Genomic DNA, 20,471 nt, shown 5'->3' on the forward strand with positions numbered 1-20,471 from the left:
TCCTGGGCTCAAGCGATCCTACTGCCTCAGCCTCCCGCATAGCTGGGACTACAGGCATGCGCCACCATGCCCGGCTAATTTTTTCTATATATATTTTTAGTTGGCCAGATAATTTCTTTCTATTTTTAGTAGAGATGGGGGTCTCGCTCTTGCTCAGGCTGGTCTCGAACTCCTGACCTCGAGCGATCCACCCGCCTCGGCCTCCCAGAGTGCTAGGATTACAGGCGTGAGCCACTGCGCCCGGCCTCTTTCTCTCTCTCTCTCTCTCTCTCTCTCTCTCTCTCTCTCCCCCCCCCCACCCTCCTCTAAAAGGATAAAATAAACTTTTTTTCCTTTCATAACTTAATTTCTTCGTGAGAAATCTTTCTCCACCCACACCGTGCCCAGGCGGGAGTGCAGTGTCTATTGATCATAGCACACTACAGCCTTGAACTCCTGGGCTCAAGTGATCCTCTCACCATAGTCTCCCAAGTAGCTGCAACTACAGGCATCCACACGCCACCTTGCCTAGCTACAATGAAAATTTCTACCCAAGAAAGTTACTACAACTAGTAAGTGAATTTAATCACAAACTCTCAGATATTGCTAATGGTATTGCCACATGGTATAACTACTTTCAAAACAGTTTGGCAAAACTTCTTATAAAGTTAAATATACACTTATATTAATATATGACCAAGTAATAATACTTTTAGGCAACACAAGAGAAATGAAAACAAACATCCAAAGACTTTTACACAAATAACTGTACCAACTTTTTACATAATAGTTACAAATTGCAAACAACCCAAATATCCACCAACAAGTGAAGGATTAAAAATAATTTGTGGGCCGGGCGCGGTGGTTCACGCCTGTAATCCTAGCCCTCTGGGAGGCCGAGGCGGGTGGATCGCTCGAGGTCAGGAGTTCGAGACCAGCCTCAACAAGAGCGAGACCCCGTCTCTACTAAAAATAGAAATAAATTATCTGGACAACTAAAAATATATATAGAAAAAATTAGCCGGGCATGGTGGCGCATGCCTGTAGTCCCAGCTACTCGGGAGGCTGAGGCAGTAGGATCGCTTAAGCCCAGGAGTTTGAGGTTGCTGTGAGCGAGGCTGACGCCACGGCACTCACTCTAGCCTGGGCAACAAAGTGACACTCTGTCTCAAAAAAAAAAAAAAAAAAAAATAATTTGTGGTATATCCACCCAATGAAATGCTAATGAGCAATAAAAAAGAATGTACTCCCAATATATGCAACAGCATGAATGAATCTCAAAAACATGCTCAGTGAAGTAAATCATATATAACAAAGTATACTGTATGATTCCATTTATATAAAATTTTTAAAAGACAAATCTAATCTACAGTGACAGAAAGCAAATCAGTGACTGTGTGCAACCATGGGTAGATACTGACCACAAAGGAGCACACGGTCTCTAAGTTGAGTGTGGTGGTGGTTACACAGGTAGATACATTTATCAAAAACCACCCGGTGGCTCATCTCTGTAAGCCCAGTACTTTGGGAGGCCAAGGCGGGAAGATTGCTTGAGCCCAGGAGCTCGAGACCAACTTAGGCAACACAGTGAAACCCTGTCTCTACAAAATATAAGAAAAATTAGTCAAGTGTGGTGTCACATGCCTGTAGTCCCAGCTACTCAGGAAGCTGGGGTGGGAGGAATGCTTGAACCCAGGTGTTCAAGACTGCAGGGAGCTATAATTGCACCACTGCACTCCAGCCTGGGCAACAGAACGAGACCCTGTCTAAAAAAAGTGAAACAAACCCATTGAACTCGTTGCTTTAAAAGGGTGTATTTGATTTTATGTAAATAATACCTCAATAAAGTTTATTTTAAAAAATCAAATCAGGCCGGGCGCGGTGGCTCATGCCTGTAATCCTAGCACTCTGGGAGGCCGAGGCAGGCGGATCGTTTGAGCTCAGGAGTTCGAGATCAGCCTGATCAAGAGTGAGACCTCGTCTCTACTAAAAAATACAAATTAGCTGGACAACTAAAAACATACAGAAAAAAATTAGCTGGGCATGGTAGCACATGCCTGTAGTCCCAGCTACTTGGGAGGCTGAGGCAGAAGGATTGCTCTAGCCCAGGAGTTTGAGGTTGCTGTGAGCTGGGCTGATGCCATGGCACTCTAGCCAGGGTGACAGAGCGGGACTCTGCCTCAAAAAATTTAAAAAGTTAAAAAAAAAAAAATCAAATCAGCTGTGAGCAACCAAAAAACATGCTAAGTATGGAGAGAGATTTTGTGGAAAGATAATGTAAGAAATGTTAAAAATGCTTATTTCTGGAGTGGGAATGGCATTAGCAGCTGAGACACGGTGAAAGACTTATTTTTATATAAACCTTCTTGACCATTTGGATTTTAATGACTAATTTTTATGTAAACTTTTAAAAGCCATTATTTCATTAAAAATTAAAATTCTGTTAATACATATTCCTAAACACAACCAAAACCTGGAAGGGCGACATTCACCAAAATGTTAACTGTGATTTCCTGTGGGTTATGGGTCATTGTTGTTTTTGTCTTCATATTTTGCAACACTTTCTGATTTTTAAAGATGATACTTATTTTTATCATTAGAAAAGGACAAAGTTATTCCCACATTGGGAAAAGCGATACCCCATATAGAGACAGAGAACGTTGAGATGCCAGAAACTGGATGCTTCTGAAAGCTGCCAGGGTCTTCAGAACACCCTTCTCAAAAAAGGAGGGAACTAAAGCTCTTCCACAGGTTACTTTGTTGCCAAAGAATTGTTACCCCCCTAACAGTAAACACAGGTTTCATTTCTATTCAGTTGACCGCATGGACTTTTTTTCCTACCATAAAAAGAGCATGAATTATAGAGCAGGCAAATATCTTAGCAAGAGTTCTTACATGTGTAAAAATATAACCCACAAAGGTGAAACAATGCACCCCAGGTCACGCGGCTGCTGGTGCTCAGAGCCCAAGTCCCCTTATGCATGCCCAGTGCTCCCACCTCGCTCCCACCCCAGTGAGGTGGCATGGATTTTGGAGTTATGGGATATTTTATACTGTTACCAAAAAAAAAAAACCAGAAATCCTATTTAAATAAAGAAAAGATATGAGTATAAATTCTTCAGCAACACAGTGCTGGGGGAGGAGGCCTCACGTAATGTTCATCTGCGTTATCACAGACAACTCTTCAAGCCGGTACACTCAAAGTCATCTCACGTTTGAAACAACCACAGTCCTCATAGAAAGGAGGTACTTCAACTACACAGCATGCCCCAGTGAGCAGGCAGCTTGCCTCCATTTTTCGTCAACACTGTCAAAGCTCTTTACTAACATCTTTCGGTAGCAACATGGTACTGTTGAAAGAGTATGGGATTTGGTGTCACCAGACCTTGGTTCTGGAACCCACTCTGCTACAAATTAGTTTTTTTCTTTTTTTTTTTTTTTTGAGACAGAGTCTCTCTTTGTTGCCTGGGCTAGAGTGAGTGCCATGGCATCAGCCTAGCTCACAGCAACCTCAAACTCCTGGGCTCAAGCGATCCTACTGCCTCAGCCTCCCGAGTAGCTGGGACTACAGGCATGCACCACCATGCCCGGCTAATTTTTTCTATATATATTTTAGTTGGCCAGATAATTTCTTTCTATTTTTAGTAGAGATGGGGTCTCGCTCTTGCTCAGGCTGGTCTCGAACTCCTGACCTCGAGCGATCCACCCGCCTCGGCCTCCCAGAGTGCTAGGATTACAGGCGTGAGCCACCACGCCTGGCCAGTTTTTTTCATTTGTAAAATGGCTCCAGCCTCACCAGGCATGATGGCATACACCTGTAGTCCCAGCTATTCAAGAGGCTGAGGAGGGAAGATTGCTCAAGTCCAGGAGTTCGAGGCTGCAGTGAGCTGTGATAGAACCTGTGAATAGCCATTGCACTCCTGCCTGGGCAACATAGTGAGACTCTATCTCTTAAAAAAAATTAAATTAAATTTAGGTTGGGCATGGTAGCTCACACCTGTAATCCCAGCTACTTTGGGAGGCTGAGATAGGAAGATCACTTAAGCCCAAGAGTTTAAGGCTGCAGTGAGTTATGATCATGCCACTGCATTCCAGCCTGGGTGACAGGGCCAGACTTTGTCTCTAAAAAAAATTTAATTTAAATTAAAATAAAATTTTAAAAAATATCTGTAACATCTGCACTGTCCACTTCAGTGAGCTGCTATAAAATCTTAACAAAATAATTAACTGGAAAAGTTTAGAAAAACTGTCAGATGCTGTTCAAACATAAGGTATCACAACCACGCTGTTAAGATTTTCGATACAGAGGGATAACCAAATGCTTTTCTGGCACAATGGAAATTTACAAGATGGTAAAGGAGAACAAAGGCCCCTGCTGGTAAACTGACCCACAGGAGCTAACGGGAATGTTTTATGTGTGGACCCTGCACTCATGTCTACTCCTGGAAAACCAGAAAACACTATTTTTGGTAAAACAACATCATCCTATTGCCTCAACTGTGCCACTGATCCCAGGGGCTCGTTTCAACAGTAACTATCAGCCTATCTTCTCTCTCGGCTCTTGAGATGCCAGACTTGATCTCGGGGATATTAAGGGATTATATTCCAGCAAAATCACCACCAAAAGTTTCATTTGCCACTTAAAAGTGGAGCCCCGAAGGGAACCTTACAGCTTAGCTGCCTGAGGTTCCTCAGTCCGGCCTGTCGTCAGAATCAATAGAGGTCTTCCGAAAAACACAGATCTTGAGCCTTCCCACATTTCCTAATTTGCAGGAGACTAAAGAATTCATCATTTTTAAAGCTCCCCAACAATTCTGATGATCAGCTAGATTTGGAAAATCTGTCATTTTTCATTTGCAATGACAATAATTAGATAGGGCCAGAGGTGGGACTAGGACCCAGCCCGACTGCCAGTTCAGGATCACAGCTCACCTGCTGCCTCTCCTGAGCTCTTACACAGGTTGAGCATCCCTAATCTGAACATCTAAAACCTAAAATGCTCCAAAATCCAAAACTGTTTGAGCGCCAACACGATGCCACAAGTGGAAAATTCTATACCTGACCTCACGTAATGGGTTGCAGTCAAAACACGTCAAAACTTTGCTTCATGCACAAAATTATTAAAAATATGTGTAAGGTTACCTTCAGACTATGTGTATTAGGTGCATATAAGACATAAATGAATTTCGTGTTTACACTTGGGTCCCTTCCCGAGGTATTTCAACACGTACATGCAAATATTCCAAAATAAAAAAAAAAATGCAAAATCCAAAATACTTCTGGTCCCCAGCATTTCAGATAAGAGACACTCCACCTATAATGTCAACCCTGAGTCCAGACCATTTCTCCTTCATAAAATGAAATGTTGGAGTCCTACTTGAAAATCCAAGCATGGTCCTGTGGTCATTTTATTCAACCAAAAGAACAGTACCTAATAAGTCCTCTACCAATAGGTGCTCTGAGACCTCACACTGCACTGCGCCACTCCACTCCAGGGTCCTGTTACTGTCCAGGCCCTGGAACTCATGAGCTAATCAACTCACCCCCTCTACAATCATCTTTCAGGTATGAAACTTATGTGTGGCAGTAATCCCAATTATACAAATGGAAGATGCTAAAAAACTACTGGCACTGGTCTTTTACTATTTTGGAAGTAGCAGACTTCTTCCAAATTTACATTGTCTTGGGATACCTTTGAAATGGGTGGGAATTTCCTGAAGGCATGCAATCTTGTCACAGGGTGAGTCAGCCTGACAAATGCCTAGGATGAGAAAGACGCCAGCTTGGGCCTGACACTTGGGTGGGGTCATACAATCAGAGTCCTGTGCTATACTTACACGTACTTCACTAATCTAATGGAGAAGGATATGTTTACAGGGGAAACCACCAATGCCACGGAAAACAGAATGCAGCATACTTTGAAAGTGTGACTCACATACTACACAATTCCCTTCACCAAAAGGGTTTTGCAATATACTACCAGAAAACTTTTTTTTTGGTCTGAGGTAGGTTATGATAAAATCCAAGGCATATGAACAGCTCAAAGGGTAGGCACATGGGCATAGGGGACAGAGGGCAGACAGATATCTCTTGGGGTAACATCTGGATCTGTACGGCCAGTTGACTGAGACACAGTTTTACAGGACTGTCAGAAATCAAGTGAATCCTTATATTAGATTTTACTGGAGGAAAATGATCAAAACCAAAAGTCAAAAAAGGATTTTGGAAGGGAGCCTACAACGTAGCATGTAATGCCAGTGGCAGCCAAGATTCCTAGATAAAATGATGCTAGGGTTGAAAGGGATCTCACTTGTGTTCCAATCCAACCTGCTGTTTTACAGTTAAAGACACAGACGTTCAGACAGAAAGTGACATGTCCACGTTCATATGGCGACTGGGGACCCTGATGCCCTGGTCACCATATATCCTACTAGACTGTTCAACTGAGCTGGATTAACAAAATGAATCATGAGCAAATCCAAATGCACCATTCTATTCCAAGTATCATCTGACATTTCAGATTTTTCATTTTGTTCAATAGCTGAACAAATGAATTATAGCCGAAAAGAAGGCAACTTTTAAACATACACCTTTATATTCAATTTCAATATTTACTGAATGTCTCCTCTGAGTCAGGCTTTGTCCTGGACCCCAGGAAGCACAGATAAACAAGGTGTTTCATTATTTTCATGCATGGTTCCGCAACAATGCAGGCTGTCCCTACTGTGAGTATGATTGGCGGGTGGGGAGCATTTAGAACAATAACAATAAAGAAGTTTGATTATTTCAATCTGGTTCCTGGTGAGAACTAATCCACATCACAAAAATCCAACAGTTTCAGCCCTTCACAGATTGAGAAGGGCAGGAACAGCACAACAGCCAGGTTGTCAGCACAACATAGAGCATGAACTCTGAGATTTCAACAGCAGGAAATTTCTTCTCAGAGCCCTTGGGGAGATCAGGGGAGATCTTGGGACAGAAGAGAAGCTTGAGGTGACCCCAAAGGTATTACTCCTATATGTGGCCAAAACCCACTGGAGACATGAGCTCCAAGAAAGCATATTTGACTTGTTCAAACATTTCAACTTTGGGGCAACTAGAAAAGCGACAGACAGCTGTGCTGGGAGAGAACCCAAGGCAGCTGCACCTCATTCCTACCTCCCAGTGACCAGCGAGTTTGGGTGGGATCTCCAATCCCAACTTCTCCAGCTCTCGCTCTCTGTACTTCTCATACTGCCGGTACCCTGTGTACCCGCCACCTGTCAACAACAGAATGGGCAGGGGCCGCAGCAGGAACAAGGTTCGTGCAGGGGCAGTGTGGACTTTTCTGGTATCTGTAAACAAAAAAACAGGAAAATTTTGAGCCTAGGAGACAGGAATAGGGAAGAGTCATGTAAACACAGCACCAATAGGAGGGCCTGGAGAAGTCAATGCATCTCAGAAGCCCTCAGTATAGGTGACTGAACTCTTGAGGTACCTGACAGGCAGGTGCAACCCTGAGTTACTACTGAGACCCTTCTGTCTCAAACTTCTATCAAGAGTAAAGGTCAGGCATCTCACCTAGGGAACAACAATGTACCTCAATTGCCACCACAGCCACAGAATTTAAGATGAAAACACTGAATTGCAAAGAAGGTAACCTAATCAACGTTGTCCATGTGGCCACTGACAGGTCCAGAACTTGGAGCCAGGTGCCATTTCTCACCCAGGACTCTTTGATCTTGCTTTTATAATCCAGGCCCAATGTTGACTGGGCATTGGTATTCTCAATGCAAAATCTCATAAACTCTTACAACTCAATAATAAAAAGAAACATAACTCCATCTAAAAATATGCAAAAGATTTGAATAAACATTTCTCCAAAGAAGACATACAAATGGCCAATAAGCAGTGAAAAGAGAGACGTTCAACATTTGTTAAGGGTTGCACTGTAACTCCCCCAAATTCATACATTGAAGTCCTAACCCTTGGTACCTCAGAAAGTGATCTTACTTGGAAACGGGCTGTTTACAGAGGTTATTAAGTTAAAGAAGATTAAAGCAGATATTAGAGTGATGCTCTTATATGCAAGGAATGCCAGCAAACCATTAGAAGCTGGGCAAGAGACACAGAACAAATTCTCCTTCACAGCCCTCGGAAGGAAGCAACCCTGCTGACATGTTGAACTCAGACTTTTAGCCTCTACAACTGTGGGACAAATTTCTGCTGTTTAAGCAATCTAGTTTGTGGTACTTTGTTGTAGTAGTCCTAACAAATCAATACATCATTAGCAATTGGGGAAATCTAAATCAAAACCACAAGTACTACTTCACACCCATCAGAATGGCTATACTCAAATAGATAATATGTGTTGGAAAGGATGTGGAGAAATTGGAACCCTCATACACTGCTGGTGGGAATATAAACAGGGCAGCCACTTTGAAAAATAGTTTGGCAGTTCCTTAAATTGTTAAACATAAAGTTACCACATGACTAAGAATTCCACTTAGACATATACCTAGGAGAACTGAAACATCTGTGCACACAAAAACATACATGAATAACAGCATTATTCATGATAGCTGAAAGTGAAAACAACCCAAATGTCCATCAACTGATAATTGGATAAACAATATGAGGTATATCCATACAATGGAATATTATTTAATAAGGAATGACATATTGACACATGCTAGGACATGAACCTTGAAAACATAATGTGGAAGAAGCCAGCCACAAAAGGCTACATATTGTATGATTCTGTTTATTATATGTATATCAAGATAAGTATATCAAAACATGTTGTATACCCTAAATATATACAACAAAAACACAACAAAGATAAAAAATTCAATAACTGAATTATCAGCAGCTTGTATAAAACCAAAGAGCACACCCTTCGTACTTTGACTTCCAAATGGAAGAAAATCATCTTGCTCCCCACATCACCATGTTTTGGTTGTTGCTGGGTTGTTTTCTTTTTAATGAGCAAGTATAGATGTCATTAATCTCTTCCATCATCTATTATTCCTAAGGAACCCTTACTAACCTAACAACTAAATACTGTACCCCAGCCCAAGAAAAACTTGTCAAAAAGCAAGAAATATTTTCTCTTTCTGATCTATTTGGTGACTAGAGAACTGTTGTACCCTCCTTGCACTGAGCCTGCAGCCTAGACTGACTTGTCATACCCTACCAAATGCTTCTGCTACACTGGTGCTTCCTTCAAGTTACAGATCTCTTTCTCTTGTCTTCTCAAAGGCTTACTTTCCTCCTGCAAAAGGAAGTAATTAAGTAGAGATCACCTCCCACTCCTCACTACCTCTCTGCTGGATTTATCACTTTATAAAGCACAGTGGCTACTTTTCTACAGATCTAGGATTATAGCTTGATTTCTGAGGCTCTCCTTCCACCCTCCTGCATATTCCAGCATGCAGATCTTAGTTAAATAAGTAACATCCAGATGTGTTCCTAGTAACTGCTGGCAATAAGAAATTTGTTGCTGTTCTCATTAACCATCTCATTTTATTCCCAAGGTAGTCTTATTGGGTTGTTAAAAATAGCTTTTGGTAGGATAAAATCAAAAGGATATTTAGGTGATAAAAACAATACACATCTTTGTAGGGGTTCAAATAGCTTCTATTGTAAGATCAAAAAGTTCATAATTGGGCCAAGTGCAGTGGCTCATGCATGCCTGTAATCCCAGCACTTTGGGAGGCTGAGGCAGGAGGATCGCTTGAGGCCAGGAATTCGAGATATGTTTATTGAGACCCCATCTCTACAAAAAAAATTTAAAAATTAGCCAGGCCCAGTGGCATGTGCCTATAGTCCCAACTGTTTAGGAGGTTGAGGTGGGAGGATCACTTGAGCCCAGAAGTTCAAGGTTACAGTGAGCTATAATCACATCACTGCACTTCAGTCTGGGCGACAGAGTGAGATCCTGTCCCAAAGAAAAAAAAAAGTTCATAATCCACAGTGCTGGTGAGGGTGTGGGAACTGGCCTGCTCACATGCACTTCCTGCTAGGATGACCATAAACTGGGACAAGACTCTTTGAAAAGCAACTTGGCCTAAATACAAAAGTGTAAAATACACAAACCTTTTGACCCAGCAATTCTCCAATTTATCCTGAAGGTGTACAAAGATATGCTACTACAGAATTGTCTGTATCAGAAAAAGACTAGAAACAACTTAAACATCAACACCAAATGGTATAGTCATAAAACATAACACTATATAGCCAGTAAAAATAGCTAATGCTTTGGTGATAACTGCACGCCAGGCATTCTAACCACTTTACATGTACTGCTTTACTTAATTCTAACAACAGCCCTATGTTTGTCCCAAATTACAGATGAGCAAAATGAGGCCGGCACCACCTCTAATTGCTCCTTACCTGTGCGAAAGGCTCTAAGAGGCAGCTTCTGGGAGGACTGTAGGAAGTGGTTCGGGGCAGAGTTCTCACAGTGGCGAAGGCTATAAACAAGCAAAAATGAACCATTAAATATTTTTCTTAAAAGTAAAAATACAATTAGTGAATCAATCAATAAAACTTAAATACAGTTTACAGATTCAATAACAATATTGTATCAATGGTCATTTCTTGGTTAGAAAACATCCTTGTAGGAAAAAGGCTGAAATATTTAAAAACAAAGGGTGATCAAGTCTGCAAGTTGCTCTCAAGTGTTTCAGAAAAAAATAGGTACACTCATACGTATACATATAAACAGAGAGAAAATGATAAAGCAAATATGGTTGACATTTGGGGAACTGGGGTAAAAGGCACTTGAGAATTGTATGTACTATTTTTATAACTTTAAGTCTGAAACTATTTCATAATAAAAAGGGATTTTTTCTTAATGCATAAGATCATAATGCAGCACTCTTACACAAAACCATGTACTTCTGTACCACAAAAGAGGAGCTGTGCGTAGATCTGTAAACATCTGAACCCCTACTCATTAAAGAATCTATTAATAATACTTCAAATGGCTGAAATTTAACATTTTAAATGTTTGTGCTGGGGGGAAATGGCACAAACAAACCATGTTGAGCTATTCTAATCTACTTCGAGTCTGGCTAGCTCAACTGGCTTAACATTTTTTGAATGAGCTTTTGTGGCTACTTTAGTGTAAAGCTACTTTGACAGCGCGAATAGTTTTCAGGGATTCTGAGAAAAAATTACCAATTATTCTCACAGCTTTAAGCTCTAAGAAAGTATTACTTCTGATTCAGTTTGTTTCTCTTCATTTCAACTTCACCCAGAGAAATCGGACATCTTCCCAGTGGCAATAAATGACTATGCCAGGAAGCAAAGCATTAATGAATTTTTAGTTAACTGGATCTCCCCTTAATCACAGAGCAAACAGCCCACTTTCAATTCAGATAACACTTTGGTTTCCCCAAATACTGACCTGAAATCTTAAGAAACTATGTCCTTGTCAGTAAACGTTTCTTTTTTTCCTTGGAGCCCTTTATGATAGAGGTAATAATTCACTCTATTATAAATGTCTAGATTGATATTTTTGTGAAAAACAGAACTGCATTTATGACTTTGATACTATAATATTTACTTTCATGAATGTTTAGTTATTATGTCTTTATATGGATAACCTATAAACATTACCAGATTTAGGTACTTTCATTTTTTCACATAAAATTTCCTTGACTTAAAAACACCTTCACAGCATGGTACCATTGTGGCTAATGTAATGAATCTGATCTTCCCATAGGCAAATGAGCTTTGTATGGAGAAAAAGCATCTTACCAGAATAATCACTATCCTCAAGACCAGATAGAGGTACAGCTATTAACACAAAGAAGGGTGTCTTTCAGTAAACGAAAGTTCTTTCAGTATGGAACAATGCTCATCTCTGAGACTGGATACTCCCATTACCACACCAAAAAGACTAAAACCCTGCTTTCTAAACAGAATTAGAACAGAAAGTACAAACACTGACTAAAGGGTAAATTGTTGTGTTCAGTGCATTGCTACATTGTGTGTTTCAGAATTAATACTGAATCCTCTAACTGAAAGGATGTTTGTGAGCCTCTGTCTGGCAGGGGAAAATACGAATGGGAAATAATCATTTATCCACTACGACGGGATGCAGGCACTCAGGTGGTTTGCTTTGCATATCCACCTTTTCCCTCAGGAGCCCTGCCCCAGAGCTAAGAGCTCGGCTTTCTTGTACATTTCTTGTGCACTGCTGTAGCCCCAGCTCCGGGAACGAATGCCTGGCAAATGCCCCATTACATCAGCTTGTCCCTTGTTACTGGATCATCCCTATCTTCATATAAACGCTGTAATTTCTCCATTCTTACATAAACACTGTCCACCACGTATCCTCTAGTTTCTACCCCACTTTCTGCTCTCCATCATAAGCTCTTAAAAAGAGCTGTCTCTATTCACTGTCACCACTTCTTCACCCCCCAGCCTCTCTTAATCCCACCCAACTGGGCTTTTGTTCCTACTACATCACCTCTCCTCAAGGTCACCAACAACCTCCATGTCGCCAATACCAAGGCACACACACATCACCTGAGATGGCCTCTTGGCAGTATGACACAGTTGATCCCTCTCTCCTTGAAACATCCTCCCTGGGCTTCTGGGATCGTGATTTTTTCCTCCTATCTCTCTGATCTCTCTTCAGTCTCTTTTGTGGATTCTTCTTTGCTTCCTGACTTTGAAACGTTGCCATGTCCAGTGTTCAGACCTCTTCTGAACTACACTCTCTCCCTAGAGATATTTATCCAGTCCCGTGGCTTTAAAGAGCCATACAAGTCCCTCACTGCCCCTCCAGGGACCTCCAGATCCGTATTTCTGACTGGCTACCCAACATCTCTACTTTGAGTCTTCTCAAAATGAGTTTGTCCAAAACAGAATTCCTGACCTTCTCTACCTCACCTTCAACCTGCTCCTCCCCTAAAGTTCTCTCTCTGTAGCACAGACTGCCAGATGTTTACGAGATCTGCTTCCTCTTCTGGACACCTGCTAGACTACATTTCCCAGTCTCCCTGGGAAAATGCAGCAAGGTGTGGCCATTAGACTGAGTTTTAACCAATGGAATGTGAGGACCATTCAGACTTTCCAGGCATCCACCTCCAGGTTTCCCTATTCAGCCTGCTTGATGCAGACAAACGTGCAGACCTTGGGAAGCCATGTGTTAAAGATGGCAGGAGACTGGGTCCCCAAATCACTGCTTGGAGAACAGCTGGCCCACCAATCAGGAGCATCCACCGGGGCTTTACAAGTAGAAATAAACTTCTACTGTGTTAAGTCACAAAGAAGGCTGGACTTTATCTGTTACAGTAACAACAGTACTATAATTAGTACACCAGGCCAGAAAAAGGCACCACCAGTCACTCAGCCACTCAGGTGAAAACCCTAGACTCATTCTTAAGTCCTTTCCTTCTCACTATCCACATCCAATCCACTGGCAAGGCATGAAAACTCTACCTTCTAAATATCTCCTAATCTGCTTATTTCTAATCAGGGCCCCCACTCTAACCCTAAACCAAGCCACCTGATCTCTCAACTGGATGACTGCAACAGCCACTGTTTCTGCTTCCACTCTTTGACCGTACATGGGTTAAGCATCCCAAATCCAAAACATTCCAAAATCAAAACCTTTTTGAACACAGACATGACACTCAAAGGAAATGCCCACTGCAGCATTTTGGATTTCAGATTTGGGATGCTCAACCAGTAAGTGTAATGCAAATATTGCAACATCTAAAGAAAATCCAAAATCCAAAACACTTCTGGTCCCAAGCATTTCAGATAAGAGATACACAATCTGTACCCTATTAACCACACAACAGCCAGAGTTATCTTTCCAAAACAGAAAATAAGACCAGACCCTATGTCTTGCCACCCTCTCAGATCTCCTGCGTTCCCTCTCCTCCTCACTCATGCCTCTTGCCACCCCTTGTACACACCACACATGTGCCCCTTCCCACACCTTTGCATTTACTGTTGGCTCTGCTTGGCTCACCCCACATCATTCAGTTCTCTGCTCAAATGTCTCCTCCTCAGTTTGGTTTTTCCTGACCACCGTGTGCCCAAGAGTTAGCCCTCTTGAGCACTCTCTAACTCCTTAATTACCTTGCTTTATTTTTCTTCATAGCATTTCTCACTACCTGGATTCTATATATATTCACTTATTTGTTTACTGTCTATATCCCTCAATGAATGCAGAGGAGTTTGTTTTCTCACAGGACTTCACTCGCAAGTGAGATTATGCCCCCAGAGAGATGAATGGATAGGTTCAATCAGATGTCTCCTCTACATGGTGAACTCACATGGGCATCCTGCGAGTGGGCCATTAAAGCCCACTGTTAAGCACTCAAGTTTGTGTGGCTCAAATCTCAGCTCTGCCACTTATTAGCAGCTATGTGACCTTAGGAAATCTCTTAACTAATTCCAAGCCTTAGTTTCTCCATTTGTAAAAACAGGACTCACCTCATTAGAAGATAGACAGCCATGCAAAACCCCTAGCCGAAGGCCTGGCACCCAGTGACACGTTATTATTAAAAGTAAGCACCTGGCAACACTGGGCTGGCCATATCAATTATCCATGACCACTCTAACTTATCTGTCCCCAGAGTGTCACAGTTGTAAAATATTTTTAACATCAACCCTGGTGGTAACATTTTAACTACAGTCCTTACATCTCTGCTTTCTAAAGCTGTGAAAATTCTCCTAAAACTCAACTGGCAGACCTCTTCAAGGTTTTATCCCACACTCCACCTTGTATTATTCAGTAAAGTGTTTCTCGCTACTAAACTGTAAAGTTCCTTAAACACAAGTCCTCTTTCTTTCTTGCTTGCTTTTTTTTTTAAAAGAGATGAGGTCTTGCTACATTACCCAGGCTGGACTCGAACTCACCGGCTCAAGTGATGCCTATTTCAAATATGTCTTAATTCTTCATTTCCTCACCCTCCCCATGGTCCCTGACACTGTGGTTTGCAGTGGTAGGGATGCCATAAATATTTCTGAATGAGGAATCTTGCACAAGCAACCATTCCTTGGGTACTATTGTCCATACTTGTCTAAACCTAAGAATCACCTGGGGCACTTGTGAAAACTACAGTTGCCAGGGCCCTAGCCCACACCTGCTGAATGTGAAATTGGCAGCAAGATGGAAGCATATCTAGGATCTTTATTTCTAAGAAACATCCCCCAGCCCATTCTTTTATCAAATGAGTCTGGGAAACATAGTCATAAACGATCACCTGTCACGCGTCACTCAGTTTACTGAAAAGCTCCCCTGCAATGCAAGGTTCCCATCTACATGTTTCACAGACAGGCACTGCTTTATTTAAAACTCACGGAAATGTTATCACTTTGGTTTTCTGTGTATCAACATAGTTTCCATCTTGATGTACAATATCTTTGAAAATTAAGAGTTCTCATTGAACCCAAATCCTCATCCCTCCCACTCATTTCAGCTAAATCCAATCTTATCTACCTACTCTAGTATTAAAGCATGGTTTTTTTTCTTTCCCTTTTTTAATGATGGTGAGTCAGGTACATCCTCCTCCCATCGTTTAAAAAAATTTTAGGAGTGTCATGTTTTAGTCTTTCCAATTCATGACACACTTTAAATGAATTCACGGCTGACTCACGAACACACCTGGTAATAACATTGAAAAACACAGAGAATCTCCTGTCCAAACCCCAACAGTTACCACAACACTGGAGAGCCTCCTGCTGAAAGAGCTACACTCTCTCTGAACAGTTAAGGATAAAAACTAAAGGCCAATGATGGTTTCAGTTCCCTCTGAATCCAAATCCAGTGTCCTTTTACTCCCCAAAACTACAATAAGTCGACCTCCCATCACAGCGTGAGCTTTGGTCAACGCTGACAAAATGAACCCTGCCAGAAACACAAAAGTATGGTGCGTCTCTCAGACCTTAGCTCTTTGAAATGACACTGAGCAACTGACTCTGAGTCACAGCTACCAACATTTTAATCCGTTTTCTCAGAGCCCAGATGCTCCCAAACTATTTCTGAATAATAACTGCCCGCACAGTGGGCAGCCTGAGGGAAAGGTCCTTGTGTGAGAGAGACAGGTACCTGGGTGAGGTCCCAGCTCTGCTCCTAACGACTGAACTTGAGCAAATCCCTCCCTCTCTCAGGGTCCCACTCTCGTCAACTCCAAAGAGAACCAGCTGGATTTAGAAAACCCTTCAGGTTTCTTCCATCTCTAAGAACTGGGGGCCACAGGGTACTCAGGACCCCAATCCCGTAACAGACTATTTTGAGATTACCTAATCTAACCTTCTCGCTTCAAACTCTAAAAATCAAAGTGAAAGTTTCTTGACTGCCAGTCCAGTGCCCTTCCCACATCATGCTGCCCCTTCCAGGAACACGAACACCTGAGGAAAGAGGCGTCCAGCCCTGCCTCAACTCTAATGACGGGCAGGCAGCCTAGTCCATTTGGTTTTTTTTGTCCCTTGTGCACTTCCGACTAGCTGGAAAGGACAATGCAGGAGCGTTTCGGCCACACCCTAACTAAATCCCTACCGCCCTACGCGGCAGCAGTCGCACCTGCTTCCGAGCTCAAGGTGAAGGTGGCTTGGTCTCCACCCAAGCTCTCCTCGGAGCAAGCCCGCAACAGAGAAACGACGCCTCTCTCCCGACCCCAACTAGGCCCAGGTCTCCCCCTGCCCCGAGGAAGTCTCCCCGCGCGGCTGTACCTGCTCCGCCACGGCGCGACCCTGTGCAGTAACCGCGGACACCGGTGCCCCACGGACGCCGCCATCTTGTCTCCTCCTTCTCGGCGGGCCACGCCCCCCTTTCACACGCCGGGCGCACGCGTGTGACTTCCGAGTCTCGCGCTCACTGGGCCAATGAGGAGCGCGGAGTGGTAGGGGCGGAGCCCGCTAAACTCCGCCCCGCGGCCACTCACGGAGCTCCCGAGCCTGGCGCCTCCAGAGCCGAGTGGAACAGGTGCGGGCGGTGGAGGTGTGAGTTGCGCTGAACCTGCGCCGAAGGGCTGCGCTGCCAGTCCTTGTGCCTTTCCGCCTGCGCCTGGAAAATCAGAGTCATTCGAGATTTGAAAAATGTATCAACCGATCCAACTCGCTCATTTTAGGGATGGGAAAACTCCGGACATCCACGACTCGGCTATCATTTCTTAAAGGCCAAGTTCTGTTATGAGCGCAGAATGACACCATCCCATTCGAACCTCCCACCGCTGTACTGCCGGGGAGACCAGACGCAAGCGGTCTTGGATCGCCTAGAAATGCAACCAGTCGTCAAACTAAGTGTCTGGTGTGATAATGCTTTCTCCTGCTGAGGTTCCTTGCCTTCAGCTGGAACGGGAAAACAAGTTTTCAGTAGTATCTGCTACTTTTTACTGAGCACTGACTAGAGATTCACAGCTAGCTCGGAGACATTATGCCCATTTTAAAGGTGAGGTACCTGAGGCTCAGGACCTTGAGCGATCCTCCGGCCTCGGCCTCTCAGAGTGCTAGGATTACAGGTGTGAGCCACCGCGCCCAGCCTGCTACTAAATTTTTCATTGTTGTTTTTACAAGAATATATATAGCAGGCCGGGCACAGTGGCTCACACCTGTAATCCTAGCACTCTGGGAGGCCAAGGTAGGTGGATCGTTTGAGCTCAGGAATTTGAGACCAGCCTGAGCAAGAGCGAGACCCCCGTCTCTACTAAAAATAGAAAGAAATTAGCTGGACATCTAAAAATATATATTAAAAAAAACTACAGGCATGGTGGCTCATGCCTGTAGTTCTAGCTACTTCGAAGGCTGAGGCAGGAGGATTGCTTGAGCCCAGGAGTTTGAGGTTGCTGTGAGCTATGATGACGCCACTGCACTCTAGCCCGGGCAACAGAGTGAGACTCTTTCTCGAAAAAAAAAAAGAAAAATAAAAATAAAAAAGAAAAAGAAAAGAAAAGAAAAGAAAAGAAAAGAAAAGAAAAGAAAAGAGAAAAGAATATACACAACAGCTTTATTCATAAGATTCCAAAACTGGAAACAACCCAAATGTTCATCAGCAAGATTACAGACAAATTACTGTGTATGGTATTAATATATTTGTATAATAAAATGCCACTATGCACCAAAAAATGAATGAGCTAACAGGACTCACAATAACATGGAGAAATCTCAAAAACATTACATTGAGCAAAATCAGTCAGACACCATATAGTAATACTGTCTGGTTACAATGATATGAAATTCAAGAACAGAAAAACTATCTATGGGGATAGAATTTTAAATAGCTGTTTTCCTCAGTGCAGGGGAAATTAAATGGGAAAGTGCATGAGGGAACTTTCTGGAACAATGGAAATATCTGGATGGTGGTTACATGGGTGTATACATTTGTGAGAACTCATTAAATGATCAATTTCAGTTCTGTGCATTCTACAGTGGGTAAATTACACATCAATAAAAAGAACAAAATCTGGGAAAAACAAATACAAAAACTACTGAATGAAGCTTTTTTTTTTTTTTTAATCTATCACCCCCAATGCAGAAAGTGCTCTGCTAGGTACTGGGGATATAATTTTATTTTTTTTATTTTTTTTATTTCAGCTTATTATGGGGGTACAAAAGCTCAGGTTATATATATTGCCCATGTCCCGCCCATCCCCCTGAGTCAGAGCCTCTAAAAATAAAAATGCAGACCGCATGAAAGATGCTGACCACTCAGAAGTCTCCAAAGGTTCTGATTTGTCTCCAAACTGGACAGCTTGGAGCATTATTATAATTCTCACCCACCTGAGCCTCCTGTCTCAATGATGTGAAATCCAAATAAACAAGATTCCCTGTGTTCCCAGCCCAGGACTTGAAACCAGCTCTCCACCAACTAGTTATACGACCCAGGTTAAATAACTTAACCACTCAGATCCTCCGCGACTTATCTGTACATTTGGATATCGCTTACCTCATGGAATTATGAGGATGAAATGATGCAGCATAATTTCAAAGCACCTGCTAGGTGCGAATTACTCGGCAGCTACTGGAAATTATTAATAATTTCTTCTGAGATTTCTCTGACGCCACTAGGGGGCAGAATTAGCCTAGGATTTAAGAACAAGCGTGCACTCAATCCTGTGACTACTTTCCATTTTGAAAGCATTTTTGCGAGCGGTGTGGATAGTGGTGGCAGAGCGCTCTATTTTACAGCCGTGTTGTATAAAGACTATTGTCTTTATGTTTATATTTATATTTATGAATTTATATTTATAAATCTAGACCAAATTCGTAATTATTCATTTTTCTACTTTGAAAAATGAAGCCGGGTGCCGTGGCTCACGCCTGTAATCCCAGCACTTTGGGAGGCTGAGGTGGGAGGATCTTGAGGCCAGGAGTTGGAGATCAGCCTGAGCAACATAGTGAGACCTTGTCTCTACAAAAAGTTTTAAAAATTAGCCGGGTGCAGTGGCATGTGCCTGTAGTCCCAGCTACTAGGGAGGCTGAAGTGGGAGAATCGCTTAAGCCCAGGAGTTTGAGGTTACGGTGAGCTATGCTTGTGCAACTACACTCGAGCCTGAGACCTTGTCTCTTAAAAATATAAAATTAAAAGAGCATTGTGGGCTCCTAGAGATATCATGGCTCCTAGCACTTTTCCAACTGTGACTATGTGGCAGATTTGGTTTCTTCTAAGACCTAGATGCTTGGCTTACAGATGGTCTTTCCTCTATACTTGCACATTCCAGGTGTCTATCTGTATGTCCAAATTTACTCTTCTTACAGAGACACCAATCAGATTGAATTAGGCCACCCTCATGGCTTGTTTTAACTTAGTCACCCGTTTAAAGTCCCTATTTCCAAATACAGTCACTTTCTGAAGTACTGGGGTACTTCAACATACAAAGTTTGGAGAGTCACAATCCAACCTAAAACAAGTGTTATTTTTTTTTTTTTCGAGACAGAGTCTCGCTCTGTTGCCCGGGCTAGAGTGAGTGCCGTGGCGTCAGCCTAGCTCACAGCAACCTCAAACTCCTGGGCTCAAGCAATCCTCCTGCCTCAGCCTCCCAAGTAGCTGGGACTACAGGCATGTGCCACCATGCCCGGCTAATTTTTTCTATATATATATTTTTAGCTGTCCATATAATTTCTTTCTATTTTTAGTAGAGACGGGGTCTCGCTCTTGCTCAGGCTGGTCTCGAACTCCTGAGCTCAAACAATCCACCTGCCTCGGCCTCCCAGAGTGCTAGGATTACAGGCGTGAGCCACCGCGCCCAGCCAACAAGTGTTATTTTTAGCACTTGCTTAATGTCTCAGAGTTCATTTCTTCATCTGTTAAAATGGGGACTAGACTATAATTTAAAAAAATGGAAAATGACAAGCATTGGAGAAGATGTGGAAAAACTGGAATCCTTGGGCATTGTGAAGGGAATGTGAGATGGGGCAGCCACTGAGGAAACCAGTTTGACGATTCTATTCCAGTGAGTGGAGCCATCAGAGAAAGGTGCTTGTTCATCTGTTCTATTTTATGATGTCTGTTGTGAGAAATAAAATCCTAAGACCCCCACCTG

At 42.6% G+C, this 20,471-nt stretch overlaps 1 protein-coding gene across 1 annotated transcript in view; it reads right to left on the bottom strand.

Annotated features, from left to right (window-relative positions):
- The window catches only part of PISD (phosphatidylserine decarboxylase), a 39,885-nt gene extending 23,108 nt beyond the window's left edge, over window positions 1-16,777 (bottom strand). Inside the window, exons 1-3 of the mRNA XM_045534536.1 lie at window positions 16,663-16,777; window positions 10,354-10,433; window positions 7,138-7,313 (exon numbers count right to left, since the gene is read on the bottom strand). Coding sequence (XP_045390492.1) covers window positions 7,138-7,313; window positions 10,354-10,433; window positions 16,663-16,727 — 321 coding nt within the window. The 5' untranslated portion in view covers window positions 16,728-16,777. The remainder of the gene's footprint in view (window positions 1-7,137; window positions 7,314-10,353; window positions 10,434-16,662) is intronic.
- Window positions 16,778-20,471: the final 3,694 nt, after the last annotated feature.

The sequence above is a fragment of the Lemur catta genome, chromosome 21 (assembly GCF_020740605.2).
Source record: "Lemur catta isolate mLemCat1 chromosome 21, mLemCat1.pri, whole genome shotgun sequence".
In the NCBI taxonomy this organism is placed as follows: Eukaryota; Metazoa; Chordata; class Mammalia; order Primates; family Lemuridae; genus Lemur; species Lemur catta.